This window comes from Hemitrygon akajei, chromosome 1 (genome assembly GCF_048418815.1).
Source record: "Hemitrygon akajei chromosome 1, sHemAka1.3, whole genome shotgun sequence".
In the NCBI taxonomy this organism is placed as follows: domain Eukaryota; kingdom Metazoa; phylum Chordata; class Chondrichthyes; order Myliobatiformes; family Dasyatidae; genus Hemitrygon; species Hemitrygon akajei.
The window spans coordinates 145,540,738-145,559,181 of record NC_133124.1 but is presented as its reverse complement, the minus strand read 5'-3'; the positions used below and the strand labels follow the sequence as shown (position 1 = coordinate 145,559,181).

Here is an 18,444-nt window from a genome sequence, read left to right as displayed (position 1 = left end):
GAGTTGAATGACTTCAGACCTGTTGCCTTGACGTCGCACGTGATGAAGACCATGGAGCGGCTGATAATACAGAATCTGAGGCCACAAACCAGGCACGCCCAGGATCCTCTTCAGTTTGCGTATAAGGAGAAGGTGGGAGTGGAGGATGCTATCACGTATTTGCTGCACAAATCACTCTCTCACCTAGATGGGGTCAGTTGTGCTGTGAGGATTACATTCCTTGACTTCTCTAGTGCCTTTAACACCATCCAGCCCAAGATCTTAGGGCACAAACTAACGGAGATGGGAGTAGACTCTCACATGGTGGATTGGATAGTGGACTACTTGACAGATAGACCTCAGTATGTGCGGTTGGGAGACTGTAGGTCTGACACGGTGGTCAGCAGCACAGGAGCGCCGCAGGGAACCGTACTCTCTCCGGTCCTGTTCACCCTGTACACATCAGACTTCCAATATAACTCGGAGTCCTGCCATGTGCAGAAGTTCGCTGATGACACGGCCATAGTGGGGTGTGTCAGGAATGGACAGGAGGAGGAGTATAGGAAACTGATACAGGACTTTGTGATATGGTGCAACTCAAACTACCTGCGTCTCAATATCACCAAGACCAAGGAGATGGTGGTGGACTTTAGGAGATCTAGGCCTCATATGGAGCCAGTGATCATTAATGGAGAATGTGTGGAGCAGGTTAAGACCTACAAGTATCTGGGAATACAGTTAGATGAGAAGCTAGACTGGACTGCCAACACAGATGCCTTGTGCAGGAAGGCACAGAGTCGACTGTACTTCCTTAGAAGGTTGGCGTCATTCAATGTCTGTAGTGAGATGCTGAAGATGTTCTATAGGTCAGTTGTGGAGAGCACCCTCTTCTTTGTGGTGGCGTGTTGGGGAGGAAGCATTAAGAAGAGGGACGCCTCACGTCTTAATATGCTGGTAAGGAAGGCGGGCTCTGTCGTGGGCAAAGTACTGGAGAGTTTAACATCGGTAGCTGAGCGAAGGGCGCTGAGTAGGCTACGGTCAATTATGGAAAACTCTGAACATCCTCTACATAGCACCATCCAGAGACAGAGAAGCAGTTTCAGCGACAGGTTACTATCGATGCAATGCTCCTCAGACAGGATGAAGAGGTCAATACTCCCCAATGCCATTAGGCTTTACAATTCAACCGCCAGGACTTAAGAACTTTTTAAAAGCTATTATTAATGCTTTTTGAGATAGTGATTTAGATGCATATCATATTTTTTACTGAGTTAAGTATTGTATGTAATTAGTTTTGCTACAACAAGTGTATGGGACATTGGGAAAAAAGTTGAATTTCCCCATGGGGATGAATAAAGTATCTATCTATCTATCTATCTAAAGAAGAAAACTTAAAGACAAAAATTTGCAATTGAGGTAAGGAATAGATTTCAAAGTCTAGAAATAGAATCTGTTGAAGATGATAGCAATCATGTAGAAATGAAGTTTGATTCTCTAAAGGATGCCTTGGTAGAATCAGCAAAGTCAGTGATTCCTAAAGAGGAAAAAAGCACAAAGAATAAATGGATGACAGATGAAATCAAAAATCTAATGGAAGAAAGGAGACGGAAGAAAGCAAATCCCATAGAATATAAGTCCTTAGATAAAAAGTTAATAAACAAAGTTAGATAAACAAATCAAGAATACCACTGGTAAAAAGCTCTGTACTTCAGGTGGATGTTTGAAAGCAAAGGACGGTACCATTATCATGGAAAAAAATGAGATTATGAACAGACGGACTGAGTATATTCAGGAACTGTTTGAAGACGATCGAGTCGAAAAACCAGAAATTAAGAAGAACATTGAAGGTCCAAGTATTTTCAAGTTTAAGTTCGACCATAAACTGCTGGTACAGTACACAGTAAGAAGGAAACAACGTTCCTCCAGGACCCTGGTGCTACATGAAACAACACAGATCTACACTAGACACTGTGAGACAGCACAAGGCTACACTAGACTACATAAAACAACATAAAAATTGTACTAGACCTGCACAGGACTACATAAAGTGCACAAATTGTGCAGGGCATTACAGTAATTAATAAATAAGACAATAGGCACAGTAGAGGACAAATTGCAATATAGTAATAAATGATGTAGATGTCAGTCTAGACTCTGAGTATTGAGGAGTCTAATGGGGGAAGAAACTGTTGCACAGTCTGGTCGTAACAGCCCAAATGCTTTGGTACCTTTTGCCAGATGGCAGGAGGGAGAAGAGTTTGTGTGAGGGGTGCATGGGGTCCTTCACAATGCTGTTAGCTTTGCGGGTGCAGCGTGTAGTGTAAATGTCTGTAATAGTGGGAATAGAGACCCCAATGATCTTCTCAGCTGACCTCACTAACCACTACATGGTCTTGCGATCCGAGATGATGCAACTCCCAAACCAGGCAGTGATGCCACTGCTCAGGATGCTCTCGATACATCCTCTGTAGAATGTGGTGAAAATGGGGGGTGGGGAGATGGACTTTTCTCAGCCCTCGCAGAAAGTAAAGACACTGCTAGGCTTTCTTGGCTATGAAACTGGTGTTGAAGGACCAGGTGAGATTCTCCGCCAGGTGAACACCAAGAAATTTGGTGTTCTTAACGATCTCAACAGAGCAGACATCAACGTTCAGCAGAGAGTGGTTGCTCCGTGCTCTCCTGAAGTCAACAACCATCTCTTTTGTTTTAAAATCCTGAAGTTCGTAATGCAATAAATAAGATGAAGAAAGGAAAGGCAGCAGGTCCTGATGAATTAGTAATAGAACAAATTATCGCCCTTGAACTGGAATAATACCAGAAGAGATGAAAAATCAGTATTTATCACTCTTCCTAAGAAACGTGGAGCAATAGAATGTGAATTACATAAGACCATAAGTTTAATGAGTCATATCACCAAGATACTTCTAAGAATTTTGATGACAAAAGCTAAAAGTAAGTTACAAGCTGAAATAGGTAAAGAACAATGTGGTATTGTGAAAGACAAAGGTGCAAGAAATGTGATATTGATGTTAAGGATACTAACAGAACCAGCTATTCAAGTGCAAAATGATTTGTTTGTTTTATCAACTATACAAAAGCACTTGATAAAGTGAAGCACAATAAGTTATTTGAAATATTACAGGAAACTCTAGATCTAGATTCGAAAGACCTCCGCCTAACCAGAAATCTGTACTGGAAACAAACTGCCGCTGTAAGAATAGATGGAGAAGTGTGTCAGTTTACAAAAATCAAGAGAGGTGTTCGACAAGGGTGCGTTTTCTCCCCTGATTTGTATAATGTGTACAGTGAAACAATATTACAAAAATAAGAGACAACTTGGGAATTAAAGTTGGTGGCAAAAACATCAATAATTTCAGATATGTGGATGACACTGTGTTAATTGCAAGTACAGAGGAAGAACTACAAAACTTAATTGATATAATTGTTGAAGAAAGTACAAAAATGGGCCTATCTATCAATTGCACAAAGACAGAATGTATGGTGATATCCAAAAAGGAGAATCCTATCTGCAGACTGAGAATAAATGGGGAAGACATAAAACAAGTACAGAACGTTTGCTACTTAGGAAGCTGGGTGACATCAGATGGCAGATGCGACACGGACATCAAAAGAAGAATAGGGATGGCAAAAGACACCTTTACGAGAATGAAGAGTATACTGGCCAACACTAAACTAGGCATGACAACCCGCCTCAGAGTACTGAAATATTATGTTTATCCAGTTATGTTATATGGATCAGAATGTTGGACAATATCTAGTAACATGAGGAAATGAATTGAAGCAGCAAAGATGTGGTTTTTGAGGAGGATGCAAAGAATATCATGGACAAAACGAATATCTAACGAGGATGTCATGAACAGAGTAAGCACAAAGACAGAAATAATGTATGAGATTATGAAAAGGCAACGTAACTTCATTGGACACGTGATTAGGAAAGAGGAGTTAGAATGCATGGCAATTATGGGAAAGATTGAAGAGAAGAAAGCAAGTGGAAGGCAAAAACAAATGACGATGGAGACAGCAGCCAGAGAACTGGAAATGAATACCAATGAATTGATCCACATGACCCGAAACAGGAGTGTGTGGGCCATGGCAGTCAAAGCTTAAACTGGCCATGGCCCCTGATGATGATGAGTGGCATTTTCTTCATGATTAACTCATCATGGTACACAGATGTGATAGATCTGTCTCAGTCCTGCTCCCCTGATCTGGAACATATAGTGGTCAAATGTTGTCCATTTTATCTACCAAATAGCAAGATTTACAGGGAAAGTCTTGGGGGATCTGCAGACAAATGTTGTGTTAGGGAAGAGGTTAAAAAATAGAATAGCACAACAGTTAGCGTAACACTTTACAACTCTAGCTGCAAGACCGCTGTCCATAGGGAGTTTGCGCATTTTCCCCTGTGACTGCTTGGATTACTACCAGTGTCCTGGTTTCCTCCTACATTCCAAAGATGTATTAGTTAGGTTTAGTAAGTTGTGGGCATGCTATATTTGGGCCATAGCATGGTGACACTTGCAGGCTGCCCCCAGCATATTCTCAATACAAACAACACAATTCACTGTATGCTTTGATATTTCAATGTACATGTGACAATAAAGTTAATCTTTAATTCCCATCCTACTCCTGATACCAAGCACCAGTCAGTACAGAAATAAGAGAGCAGATACGAATGTTTGGCTGAAAAACAGTAATGAGGGAGGAGTTGTGATTCCTGGAGCACTGACATCAGCTATGAGGAAGATGGAATGTTATACAGGCTGGAAAGAATGTATTAAAAGTGGGGATAAATCCTTGAGGGAAAGTTGTATAGTGCTGTGAAAGGAGGTTTAAAATGACTTTACAATGTTACAATACAGGAAGGCAGTACTGAAAAAGAGAACAAGAGTGCAGAAAGATAAATAGCAGAACAAGATTTTTTTTTGTAGACCAAGAGAAAATCCCTGACGCGTTTATATACACAGGAAATTTTGCAGATGGTGGAAGTCCAGAGTAACACATACAAAATGCTGGAGGTACTCAGCAGATCATGCAGTATCTATGGAAAGGAATAAAGAGTTGAAGGTTTGGGCTGAAACCCTTCATCAGGACTGATAAAAGGTCTTGGCCTGAAATATCAACTGTTTATTCCTTCCCATAGATGCTGCCTACTTGCTGAGTTCCTCCAGCATTTTCTGTGTGTTACATACTAGGAGGCATTCTAGGAATCTTGTGTTTATGACTTCCAGCCAATTAAATAAGGTTGACATACTGTGGATTCACATAACCATGCCTGTAACAGAAACCAGATTAAGAAATTGCAGTGCTGGAGAGGGAGGAAGCACTGGAATGACCAACAACCAAATCTGTTAAAAAAAACATTAACAGATTGGGATTATTCTATAGGATAATGAGGAGTAAAGTGCCAGGAAATTCAACTATCCAGGATAGCAGTAACATTTTGGGCAAAAAGAGTGCAGTAACTTGTGTGTGTTCAGGTGTACTTGTTCTTGTCCCAGAGGAAGATAGTTTTTTGGAAATTAGCCAAGCCAAATCAAGTAAAAATCAGTTTGAGAAGTCACAAAGGAAACAGTGATTATAATATCATACAATTTAAAACCAAGTATCAACTTTATTTGCTATACACATTTACATGTATCAGGAAATTGTTGTGGTGTGGGTCAGGGCGCAACATGCAACAAAAAAACTTCATTTAACTATTATAAAGAATAAAGATAGCTCTAACAGAGCATTAAGATCACTCAAAGGTAAAAATAATCATTTGGTGAGCTTCAATGGGATAAGAACAGATCTGGCCCTCATAAATAAAAAACTAAACTTGCCAAACAAAGCAAGTCCCGAGGATCTCAGTTGAAAACGTCACTGTTTATTCATTTCCATAGGTGCTGCCTGACCTGCTGAATTCCTCCAGTAGTTTGTGTGTTGCAATCAAAGCATTACTTGAACAACGTGAGGCCTTTAAGGTTGAGATGTTTTAGCTACAAGTTACAAATATTCTCAGAAGGGTAAAGAGGTCAGGAAATGAAATCCAGACCTCTAAAAGACAGGAAAAAAAAAGCATCTGACAGATGCCAAAAACAGAAGAGAGAACCAGAAATTACAGAGTTCAGCAGGAGATTTAAAACAGGAGCAAAAACGTGAAAGGGTAGTAGAGAGGAAGTTCAGGTGTCAATAGACCCACACTCAATGATATGGTACAGCTTCTTCCCCCCTCTTATTACATTTCTGAACTGTCCATCAACCCACAAACTCTTATATTCCTTTTTTCACTATTTGTTTGTTTACTTACTTATGGTAATTTCCACTGTACTGCTGCCACAAAACAACAAATTTCACGTCGTGTAGGACAGTGATAATAAACCTGATTCTGACTCTTCTGATTGTTCTGACGTAGAGTTGTTATGGACTCGCTATGTTTTCTTCCATTTTGTAATTCGGTGTCAAGGTGATAAACTGCTAGCATTTTAAGTCTTGGAGAAAGTATGAACATTATATATGAGAATAAGAGAACGAGCATTTAACAAATGCTGAAATGCCAAGGGAGGAAAAGAGACATGGAAAAGTGATAAACCAAAGCAGAAGGAATGAGAGACAGATGCAGAGCGAGCAGGGGCAAGGTACCTGGAAAGGCCAGAAAGGTGGTGGAAACAGGGTAGCAGGGTGAGAGGCTGAGATGGTGAGAGAAAATGGATGTAAGAGATCAAATGAAGCATGCCAAAAGGTAAAGAGCTGCTGCAGTTGGTGACTTCCATTTCCATGTAGAAATAAAAAATACGCTGAACTTTTGTATGTTTCAATAAAGACCAGAAGATACGGGAGTAGAAGTAGGCCATTCAACCCACCAAGTCTGTTCTGCCATTGTATCATGGCTGATTTATTATCCCTCTGAATCACATTTTCCTGCCTTCTCCCAATAACCTTTACCAACCTTATTAATCAAGAACCTATCAACCTCTGTTTTAAATATACCTAATGACTTGGCCTTCACAGCTGTCCATGAGAATGAATTCCACAGAGTCACCACCCACTGACTACAGAAATTCCTTCTAATCTCTGTTCTAAAGAGATGTCCTTGTAATTTGAGCTGTGCCCTCTGGTCCTAAACTCCCCCACTTCCGGTTACAAGCCCAATCTATGTAGGCCTTTCAATATTCGATAGGTTTCAGTGAGATCCCCCCCGCCCACCACCCCCCCCCCCCCCCCGCCAAGTACAGGTCAAGAACCACTAATGATTTATTTTTACACCAGTTTTTATATGGTTCCAAGCATTGCACACACATCCAAGCATGGCAGTGATTGCACATTGATCAATCTGTTAATATTCAAATAAATTATCATTTGTACTTCCCTGAGGCTGGTATTTGGGGAACGCCAGATTCTATGACCAATAATTACTGACAGAAATACAGCAAGAATAAACAATGAAATGCAAGTTTTATTCATCAAAAAGTAGAACTGACTCCCAGGTACTTATCCTCATTTCAATCACTTGGGGTCAAGGTTGGCTTGCTTCAAAAGAGTATAGAGTGCCTGGAAATATATTCTTTTTACATGGAGTGACCTTGACAAAATGAGGTTTTGGTCAAAAGAGATCCAAGATGATTGGATGCTGTGTTCCACTGCATGGACTTAACAAATGCTCACACCTATGTATGCTTTTCATACTATCACTCTCTCTTGCTCACACCCTTTTTAACAATGGCCATTCCCTGCTCAAGCTCCCATCACTATGACCCTTCCACTAATTTTCTCCCTCCACCCACACCTCCTCCTTGTTTTTTCCAACCCCTGCTTGTTTTACTCCTGTCCTGATCTCCCTTTCCTTGGCTCTTGGCAATCAAAGTACCATTAACACTTCTCCATGAAAATTATTGGGAGTACTTTCATAACCTTCCTCTTGACTAGGGTTTTTTTTTCTTTTTTTTTCTTCTTTTCTTGCTTTCAGCTCCCTTTATTTTCTGGTAGTAGGCATTACTATCCTCTGTTGCTAAATGTATTCACAGTCTGGGAGTTTGACTGTCCTGACCTATACTCTTTATACTGTGTTGTGGTCGGTCTGGAGTTGTTTTTTTTCTTGTGTTGTGGGGCTTGGGGAGGACACTAAGCTTACTTGTCTTTAATTTAGGTGCTTTTTTGTTAAATTCTCTTCCTTTGTAGCATATTGTTATTGTATGCTTAATTTTGCACTGTATTAATGCTCCTCATTGGGATTTGGGGTTTTTAATTTGTAAAATGTTTTGAAAAACTAATAAAAAAATTATTTTAAAAAAATAAAAAAAATTATTGGAACCAAGTCAGATATGATCATACTGCTATTATTCTATACCAGGTGTTAATAGGTTTTAACTTGTTATTAAAAGTAAATGCATAGTGTCACTTCTAAATAATTTTGTTACAATGGAGGATTTAGTAATTGTAGTGGTGTTTTTTTAAAATAATTTTTTTAATTGAATTTTCAAATAGGTTACAGAAAGAAAAAAAATTATCAACCCTTCCCCCCCCCAACATATCCCTATAGAAAAAAAAAGGAGGGAGTAAGGAAGGGAGGGGGGGAAGGAAGGAAGGGAGGGAGGGAGGGGAAGGAAGGGAGAAAGGGAGGAAGGGAGGAAGCCTGGATATCGGAAGATCCCCACATGCTCCAAGGAGTTCGTAATAGCTTTAATATGTATATTTATTTCTTTCCCCAGATAACCAATAATTTTATCTTCGGAGCACCTATATATTTAATCCTAGCTTTTGTAAATAAGGGCACCAAATTTTCAAAAATATTTCATATTTATCTCTTAAATTATAAGTAATTTTTTCAAGTGGAATGCAGCTAAAAATTTCATTCTTCCAACGATCTATACTTAAGTATGAATCCGATTTCCAAGTAACTGCAATAGCCTTTTTGGCTACTGCCAATGCAATTTTTATGAATTCTTTCTGATATTTATTCAACTTGGATTTCGATTTTATCCCTTCAATATCGCCTAGTAAAAATAATGTTGGATTATGAGGAAGTTGTATTCCAATAATTAGTTCCAGTAAAACTCTTAAATTTGTCCAAAAAGGTTGAATTTTAAAACAAGACCAAGTAGAGTGTAAAAAAGTACCAATTTCTTGATTACATCGGAAGCATTGATCAGATAAATTTGGGTTTAATTTATTTATTTTTTGTGGTGTAATGTATAATTGATGTAAAAAATTATATTGCACTAGTCTTAGCCGGACATTTGTTGTATTTGTCATACTGTCAAGACATAGTCTTGACCAATTTGTTTCTTCAATTTTAATATTCAAATCAGTTTCCCATTTTTGTCTTGACTTATGAATTCCTTGTTTAATTGCCTGCTTTTGAATCAAACTATACATACAAGAAATAATTTTTTAAATTTTTCCTTTTTGAATTAAAATTTCTATTTCATTAGGTTCGGCAATAACATTGCAATAACCCAATTTATCTCTTAAATAAGCCCTTAATTGGAAATAACAAAAAAGAGTGTTGTTTGATCATTTATATTTATTCTTTAATTGATCAAATGACATTAATATACCTCCTTCAAAACAATCTCCTATATATCTAATCCCTTTTTGAAACCAGTTGTATAAAAGTTGGTTACCATTGTAAAAGGAATAAGTTTATTTTGAATTAAAGGTCTCTTTGCTAATAAAAATTTCTTTATCTCATCATCAACATTTATCTTATTCCATAAATCAATCAAATGTTTTAATATAGGAGATTCTTTCTTTTCCCGTATCCATTTAGATTCCCACTTATATATAAAATCTTCTGGTATATTTTCTCCTATTTTATCTAGTTCTATTCTAATCCATGCCGGTTTATCTTCATCAAAAAAAGATGCAATAAATCTAAGTTGATTTGCTTTATAATAATTTTTAAAGTTTGGAAGTTGTAACCCTCCTAGGTCAAATTTCCATGTCAATTTTTCCAACGATATTCTTGACATCTTACCTTTCCAAAGGAACTTCCTCACACATTTATTTAACTCTTGAAAAAACTTCTCTGGTAATTGTATTGGTAGTGTTTGGAATAAATATTGTAATCTAGGGAATACATTAATTTTTACAGCATTTACTCTGCCTACTAATGTTATTGGTAACATCATCCATTTATCAAGATCTTCTTGAATTTTTTTCAATAATGGTAAATAATTTAATTTATATAAGTTCTTTATTTCATTATCAACTCTTATACCTAAATATTTTATACCATTTATCAGCCATCTAAATTGAGTTATTAATTGACATTGACTATAATCTCCTTTAGTAAGGGGTAGAATTTCACTTTTATCCCAATTTATTTTGTAGCCTGATATTTTCCCATATTCTTCTAATCTAGAAGATAATTTACGCAGTGAATACAATGGGTTTGTTAAATAAAGCAAAACATCATCAGCAAATAAATTAATCTTATATTCCTCCTGGTTAACTCTGAAACCCATAATATCTGGGTCTGTTCTAATTAATTCAGCTAATGGTTCTATCGCCAACACGAATAAAGCAGGTGATAATGGACAACCTTGCCTAGTTGACCTTGTTAACTGAAACGATGTTGAAATTTGACCATTTGTCATTACTTCAGCTTTGGGTATTTAAGGTTTTAATTCATTTTATAAAAGATTTTCCAAACCCATACTTTTCCAATACCTTAAATAGAAAATCCCATTCCAATCTATCAAATGCTTTTCTGCATCTAAAGCAACTGCCACACTCATTTCCTCCCTCTTTTGTGCCAGATGAATTATACTAAGTAACCAAGTTACATTATCTGCCGATTGTCTATTTTTGATAAATCCTGTTTGATCCATATGTATTAATTTTGGTATTTAGATAATCTATTAGATAAAATTTTTGCTATTATTTTATAATCGGTGTTCAACAAAGAAATAGGTCTATATGATGTTGGCTTTAAAAGATCTCTATCTTTTTTTGGCAATACTATTAAAATAGCTGTCGAAAAAGATTCTGGAAGTTCATGTGTTCTTTCTGCTTGATGTATTAACTCCATAAAAGGAGGAATTAGTAAATCTTTAAACTTTTTGTAAAATTCGGGCAGAAAACCATCTTCTCCTGGGGATTTATTACTCTGAAGTGATCCTAGAGCTTCTTCGACCTCTTTTAATGTAAAAGGCATATCTAATCCCTTCTGTTCTTCCGAATTCAATTTTGGAAGAGTTATTTGTGATAAAAACCTTTCTATCTCGACATTACAATTTTGTGATTCTGATTGATACAGTTCAGAATAAAAATTCTTAAAAGTTTCATTAATTTCTAAAGGTTTGTAAGTAATTTTATTTACACTTGTTCTAATTGCATTTATCATTTTGGAAGTCTGGTCTGTTTTTAACTGCCAAGCAAGAATCTTGTGTGATCTTTCACCTAGTTCGTAATATCTCTGTTTAGTTCTCATAATTGCTTTTTCTGTTCTGTATGTCTGAAGTGTATTATATTGTAACTTCTTGTTAACAAGTTGTCTTCTTTTTTCTTCTGTCATATATCTTTGAGATTCTTTTTCTAATTTTGTAATCTCTTTCTCCAATTGATCTGTTTCTACCATATATTCCTTCTTAATTTTAGAAGTATAACTTATTATCTGACCTCTCAAATATGCCTTCATTGCTTCCCATACTATAAATTTATCATCAACTGAATGTAAATTTGTATCTAAAAAAAACTGAATCTGCTCTTTCATGAAATCACAAAAATTTTGGCGTTTTAATAATATTGAATTAAATCTCCATCTGTAAATCGATTCCTCTTTATCCATCATTATCATTGCCATTATCAAGGGGGAATGATCCGACAATATCCTTGCTTTATATTCCATATTTTTCACTCTGTCTTGAATATTCGTTGATAATAGAAAAAAATCTATCCCTGAATAAGTTTTATGTCTATTTGAATAAAATGAATAATCTCTTTCTTTTGGATTAATTCTTCTCCATATATCAATCAAATTTAAATCTTTCATCAATGATAAAGTTAATTTTGCTACTTTTGATTTTGTAACAACCTTTGATGATCTATCTAAAACTGGGTCTAAACAAAAATTAAAATCTCCACCTATTAATATTTTGTCATATGTGTCAGCCAAATTCAAAAAGGCCTCTTGTATAAATTTTACATCATTTTCATTTGGTGCATAAATATTCATAAGAGTCCATAGTTCTGAAAAAATTTGACAATGTATAATTACATATCTCCCCGCAGAATCAATTAATACATTTTGTACTTTAATTGGTAAAGTTTTATTAACCAAAATTGCAACTCCCCTCGCCTTTGAGTTAAATGAAGCTGCGATAACATTTCCGACCCAATCTCTCTTTAATTTCTGATCTTCTATCTCTGTTACGTGTGTTTCTTGTAAAAAAAAAGCTATATCTATTTTCATTTTCTTAATATATGTTAAAATTCTTTTTCTTTTCTACCGGTCCATTAAGCCCATTAACATTAAAACTTTAAAAATTCAGTAAATTAGTCATTATTTTTAAACAGGGTTACTCCAATCTATAATAATACCTAATCTTTCAACTTTCGTAGTACCTTGGGGAATCTTTTTAAAATTCTTCATGTTGCTATGTGTCTCCCCCCCCACCCCCCGATTGTCCAGGCAAAGAAAGAAAGATAAAAGAAAAATAGATTATAAAGAAAAAAATAACAAAATACCCCCCTACTAATATTGTGAATGAAAAAAAAAACACATTACCCCCCTCCATTGTACGGTCATGGCAATCGTCATGATTACACACGTGAATCCTGTAGCAATTGATCCGAAGTTCCCTCAGCTCCCCCGTAACATAAAAAAGTATATATAAGAGAAAAAAAATCACTACTCTCGATTAATATTTCTCAAATTTTAACCTTTCTCCCCTGTATCATATAATTAAGAATATATTTAAATATTCTTCTGTCCTTAAACATCCATCAGTTCCATTCACTGTCCCTATCTTCATCTTTAATCCATTTCACTTTTAAATCTTTGACTGTAATTAGCGAATATTTGGGAGTTCTTGTGCGAATTCTTCTGCATCCCGATAATCAGTAAAAAATCTTCTTTTTCCGTCATCCAAAAAAATTATCAGGGTTGCCGGGTGGCGCAATATAAATTTATAGCCTTTTTCCCATAAAACTTTTTTCGTTGGGTTAAATTCCTTCTTTCTCTTCAAAAGATCATAACTTATATCAGGATAGAAAAGAACTGTTTTCCCTTCTATCATCAATGGCCTGTTTCTCTTTCTGGCACGTTGGGCAGCTGCCTTCGGGATCTTTTCTTTATCTTGTTATCTTAAGCATTTTATCAAGATTGATCGTGGGTTTTGATCAACTTGAGGTCTTGGTCTTAAGGCTCTGTGAACCCTTTCAATTTCAATTAACTTTTCATCCTTTTATCAAACATAATCTTCATATTTTAATATCTTTTTTAAATTACTTTTAATTCATGCATTATTTGCACCAAAGTTTTTCTTATGTCTCCATCACCTCCAACCTCTTCCTGTTGCTCTTCTTTGTTTGCCTCTTCATCTTCGTCTGATTTATCCAGAGAATCTGATTCCACCTCATATTCACTTTCACTTTCAGTTCCGATCATAGCTGGGATTTGTAGTTTGGGTTGCTCGTGTTTGCGCATGCCCCTTTCTTCACGCATGCGCAATTCCTGTTGCTCTTTTTTTTGGAAACGGTTGATGGTGCCGCAGTTTCCTGTTCTGTATCGCCAGAGTTAAAATGCAGTTGAGCCCAAGGCTCTTTCATAGTGACCGGCCTTGACTCTTTTCCAACTTGTGTTGTCTTCAAAGTAGTAGTTTTCTTCTGCTTCTGTTTAGGAGGCATATCTTAAGACAATCCTGAATAGTTTATAAGTAGTTTTTAAAAAGTATTTAATAACTTTTCTTCACTTAAATGTTATTTTACTGTTTTTTTTTTTACGGGAGAGCTGGATTTCCATGTCTCGATCCTACGTCATCATGTGACGTCCCCCCTGTAGTGGTGGTTAATAGTGTTATTGTAAGACAGTTATAATGGTGGCAATTCTTTTTTATGCTTATATAAGGAACACAAGTTATGTGCTATGGGCAAAATGAACTAAATCAGCCAGCTTCAGTGATTAATTTCTATGCAGTTCTATGGATAAGTAGTACATACCTAGTTTTTCTTTTTTTAAAAGAAGGGGAGATGTAGAGGTAGTTAATAATGTTATTCCGATGCCACTCAGTTAGCCACTCCCACATGGGAGCTTTTTCTACTGAGGCTAGGGGAGAAAAAAACCAGAGGTCATGGGTTAAGGGTGAAAAGTTTAAAGGGAACATTGGGGGGGCTTCTTCACAGAGAGTAGTGGGAGTGTGGAATGAGCTGCCAGATGAATGCGGGCTCACTTTTGACATTTAAGAAAAACTTGGACAGGTATATATGGATGAGAGGGGTTTGGAGGGATAATGCCCAGGTGCAGGTCAGTGGGACTAGGCAGAAAAATGGTTTGGCACAGCCAAGAAGGGCCAAAAGGCCTATTTCTGTGCTGTAATGTTCTATGGTTCTATGGGAGGATTCACATACTGTGCAAACAGGGTTATCGATAAAGTTCAGTTAAGTATCCTGCAGGCTGGTATCCTGGTGTGCTCTGCACTAACCCTCAATAATGATTGTAATAAATGCAATCTTAAGTTCCTAGAAAAATATCTATAGCACCGTAAACAGAATCACATGAGATTCTGCAGATGCTTGAAATCCAGAACAACACATGCAAAATGCTGGAGGAACTCAGAAAGTCAGGCAGCATCAATGGAAATGAATCAGATCCTGAAGGATCTCTGCCCAAAACATCGACTATTTATTCATCTCTATAGATGCAGCCTGACCTACTGAGTTCCTCCAATACTTTGTAGGTATTGCAGTAAACAGAATAACAGCCAAATTATTTATTGTGTACTCTTTCAAAATAACCTGAATCAAATGACTCACAGTGAGTCATATTACTTTCATTTGGCATTTATATTACTTACAGGGATCCCGGTTAATATTCAACTCATTGTAAATTCAGCAATTTGTGAAAATACTGGTTTCCATGACACATTCTAAAGTTTAAGCTGGCTGTTCATAATAAATACCTGCAGCTATAAGCCAGTTTTACTCAGTGCACCTTTCTTATTCTGCAGTGGACAGATGCCAGAGAAATTCAAGGTTAATGGCTTTCAATACCATCATATTGCCAGCACATCATAGAAAAATATACCAAACATTGCCAAGGTACACAAAGACTCTAATAACCAGAGTTTATTACTATTTCATCTTCCTGTGTCACCCAGAACACAGGTCAGCATTTGAGTTGCAACAAGATCATTGCTGTTGGCACAGCACAAAGAAAATGCAGAACAAATAGACCTTGACAACTTTGACAGAATCTTGTACATTTAATCAATGAATCATCATTAATGAAGTAAGCCTGGTATAGTTGTGTTCATGCAAAGCCTTTGCTCCTCATGCAGAGATTCCACATATCGGGAGGAGAAACCGAAAAGCTGTCAGCACAAAATAATCCAATAAATTTATTGTAATAAACATTCAGTGGTTCTGTTTCAGGTCTACTTTATATACATGGTCAACACACATGAGAAACTCTAAGAGAACCAATTGATAGAACAAGGAGATGCTGGTCAGTAACAACAAAGGCATAATGCTGAAGACTCACTGGGAAGGAACTGCAAGCATGTTGGGGTCATCTATTGTATCTGGTATTCCTGGTGTGGCCTCCTCAACGTTGGTGAGACCCAGCTTCATCACGCACCTTCTCTCCATCTGCCACAATGGATGAGCTTTCCTGGTGACTACCCATGTTAATTCTTCTTCCCATTTTGGTCCATGGCTTCCTCTACTGACACAATCAGGCTACTCTTAGGAGCAACACCTCATATTCCAGCTGGGTAGCCTCCAATCCGACAGCAATCTTTTACTATTCCCCATTCTGGTTCCCCTCTTACCCCTTCTCTTATCTTCAACTATCACCTCATTCTGGTGCCCCTTCTCCTTGGTTTTCTCCCATGGTGTACTTCCCCTGCTATCAGATTCTTCCTTCTTTTCGCCCTTTACCCAACACCTCCTAACTTCTCACTTCTTCTTCCCCCTCACCTGGCTTGACCTGTAGCCTGCCAGCTTTTACTCCTCCACCTCTCCCACCTTCTAATTCTGTCTTCTTCCCTCTAGTCCTGATGAATGGTCTCGCTTAAAATCTCAACTGTTTATTCCTCTCCATAGATGCAGACTGACCTGCTGAGTTCTTCCAGCACTTAGTGTGTTGCTCCAGATTTCCAGCATCTGCAGAATATCAAGTTTTTAAATGCTTTAGAAATCTTATTGCAAATTCATTTCAATAATTCTCATTTATTCTTGTGAATTGATCCATGTTGTGTTTACGTTGGTATTGTCATAATATGACAATTTCCAGTTGCATGGAAAATGGTACCATAAAAAGGGTGGAAAGAATTAGTTTTGTGATTTGGACTCCTGTGGTCTGGGAGCTGTCAGCAAGAGGCCGGAGACTTTTCCGCCAGAAGGTGAGGATTGAAAAAATAATCCAATGTGAATCAGAGATCCTCGTTTATTGAAAAGAGCCTAGGACCAGATCAATCTGAAATTGCGATGGAAAGACAGATGAGAAAATGAAAAGAAAACAACACTGAACTTAGCCCCAGACAGAACTATTGTTCTTCCATAACAAAGAAGAGAAAATCTGCAGATGCTGGAAATCCGAGCAACACACACAAAATGCTGGAGGAGCATCTATGGAAAAGAGTACAGTCAATGTTTCAGGTCGAGACCCTTCATCAGGACAATCTGCTTTCTGTCTGTCCAAAACAGCATCTTCTTATTTATTACATTTCACAGGGATAAATCCTGTGATTATGGACATCAACTGTACTCTTTTCTGTAGATGCTGCCTGGCCTGCTGCGTTCCACCAGCATTTTGTGTGTGTTACTATTATTGTTCACCTATATACAAATTCAGTCATGATTTGGAAAATAAAACACAAAACAGAATTGTCCAATCTGTGCAACCAGTTCTGACATTTGCATCTCCTCACAGATGTAAGACCAACATCGGAGCAGAATTAAGCCATTCAGTTCAAATGCTCTGTTCCGCCATTCCATTCCTTTCAACCCCTCTCCAGAGTGAAATAAAATTAAACTAAAGTATAGAATTATACTTTAGGTATGTTAGATAGGAGAAAACATAAAACTTTGGAAAAAAAGCAAAGTGACCAAAATAGAGAAGAAATAATTTGATTACTGTAATATCAATTCCAGTAGAGCACCATATGATCCTGTATTTTATTTACTGGCTCAGATCACATTTATTTAGATCAATATTACATTACTACACCACAAAACCTGCTGACAGTGGAAATAATAAGTTACACAATCACCCTTTTGTTTTCCAAATAACTCTGGTTCATATAATACATAGTCTCCTAGTGACTGGTGAATTACCTCAACAGCCTACCATCTAAATGCACTCTTACCAGGAGTGAACCCACAGGTACAAATGTTCTCAGGTAAGCCAGAGCTGGGAGCTGCTCAGCAAGACTCTGCGTGGTGCCTTTCTGAATGTAACTAATAATCACATTGAGAAAATGCAGAGGGGTCTGCAAAAACGCTTGTACAACAAATCGCTTGACTAGCTTATCGAAGATAAAACCCGCAGAGCTTATTTTTTAAATTGAATTCTCCAACATAAAAGCAATTAAATATATGCAATTAATTCAAGCAAACAAAACATTAAAGTACCTCTTACTCAATATCTTCCATGTGGCAGCTAGTTATTCCCAATTCAAATGTTGCTTTTGTATTAATCGAGTACTGGGATGTCTGTTGAACTTCAGTGACCCCTACTGGAATTATTGAGGAGTGCAAGGCAAAGAACAGTAGTCCCATCATCAGTAAAAAACTGACTGGGAAGATTGGACGTCGATATTCAATTTATGTCATTCTTCAGTGGAGTTCAATGGGGATAACTGTGCATCTATAGAAGGTTGTGAGTAGTAATGTACTAGTCAAGCTCTCTGCTCTATCATTTCATCATTCCATTCCTCTCAACACCTCCACCCCTCCCCCCCCACCCCCCACCCAAGAGCTGGTGAGCTTTCCTGACTGGAATTTATTATATAAAACAGTATATACAAGGCAGTTTTTCACTTCCTTCCTTCTGCCCTGTTTATCCACATCATATTTGGATTTCCCCATCACCCTTTCCTCATCTAAAATCCTTGTTCCTTTATCTAGCCCATGTCAGTAATATACCTCCCCTCATTAAGGACCCTCCATCATGACGGACCCTCACCATCCAGAACATGCCCACGTCTCATTGCTACCATCAGGAAGATGGTACAGAAGTCAGAAGGCACACACTCAACATCTTAGGAACAGCTTATTTATTTGTTTGTTTGTTTATTT

At 37.3% G+C, this 18,444-nt stretch overlaps 1 protein-coding gene across 3 annotated transcripts in view; it reads right to left on the bottom strand.

Moving 5' to 3' along the window:
* nsmce2 (NSE2 (MMS21) homolog, SMC5-SMC6 complex SUMO ligase) overlaps window positions 1-18,444 on the bottom strand; it is a 212,608-nt gene that overhangs the window by 138,510 nt on the left and 55,654 nt on the right. For 2 of the 3 annotated variants that reach the window (XM_073052871.1, XM_073052853.1), the window contains exon 5: window positions 16,261-16,308. The exons of the other annotated variant lie outside the window; for it this stretch is intronic. In XM_073052871.1, coding sequence (XP_072908972.1) covers window positions 16,261-16,308 — 48 coding nt within the window. The remainder of the gene's footprint in view (window positions 1-16,260; window positions 16,309-18,444) is intronic. 3 annotated transcript variants of the gene reach the window in all.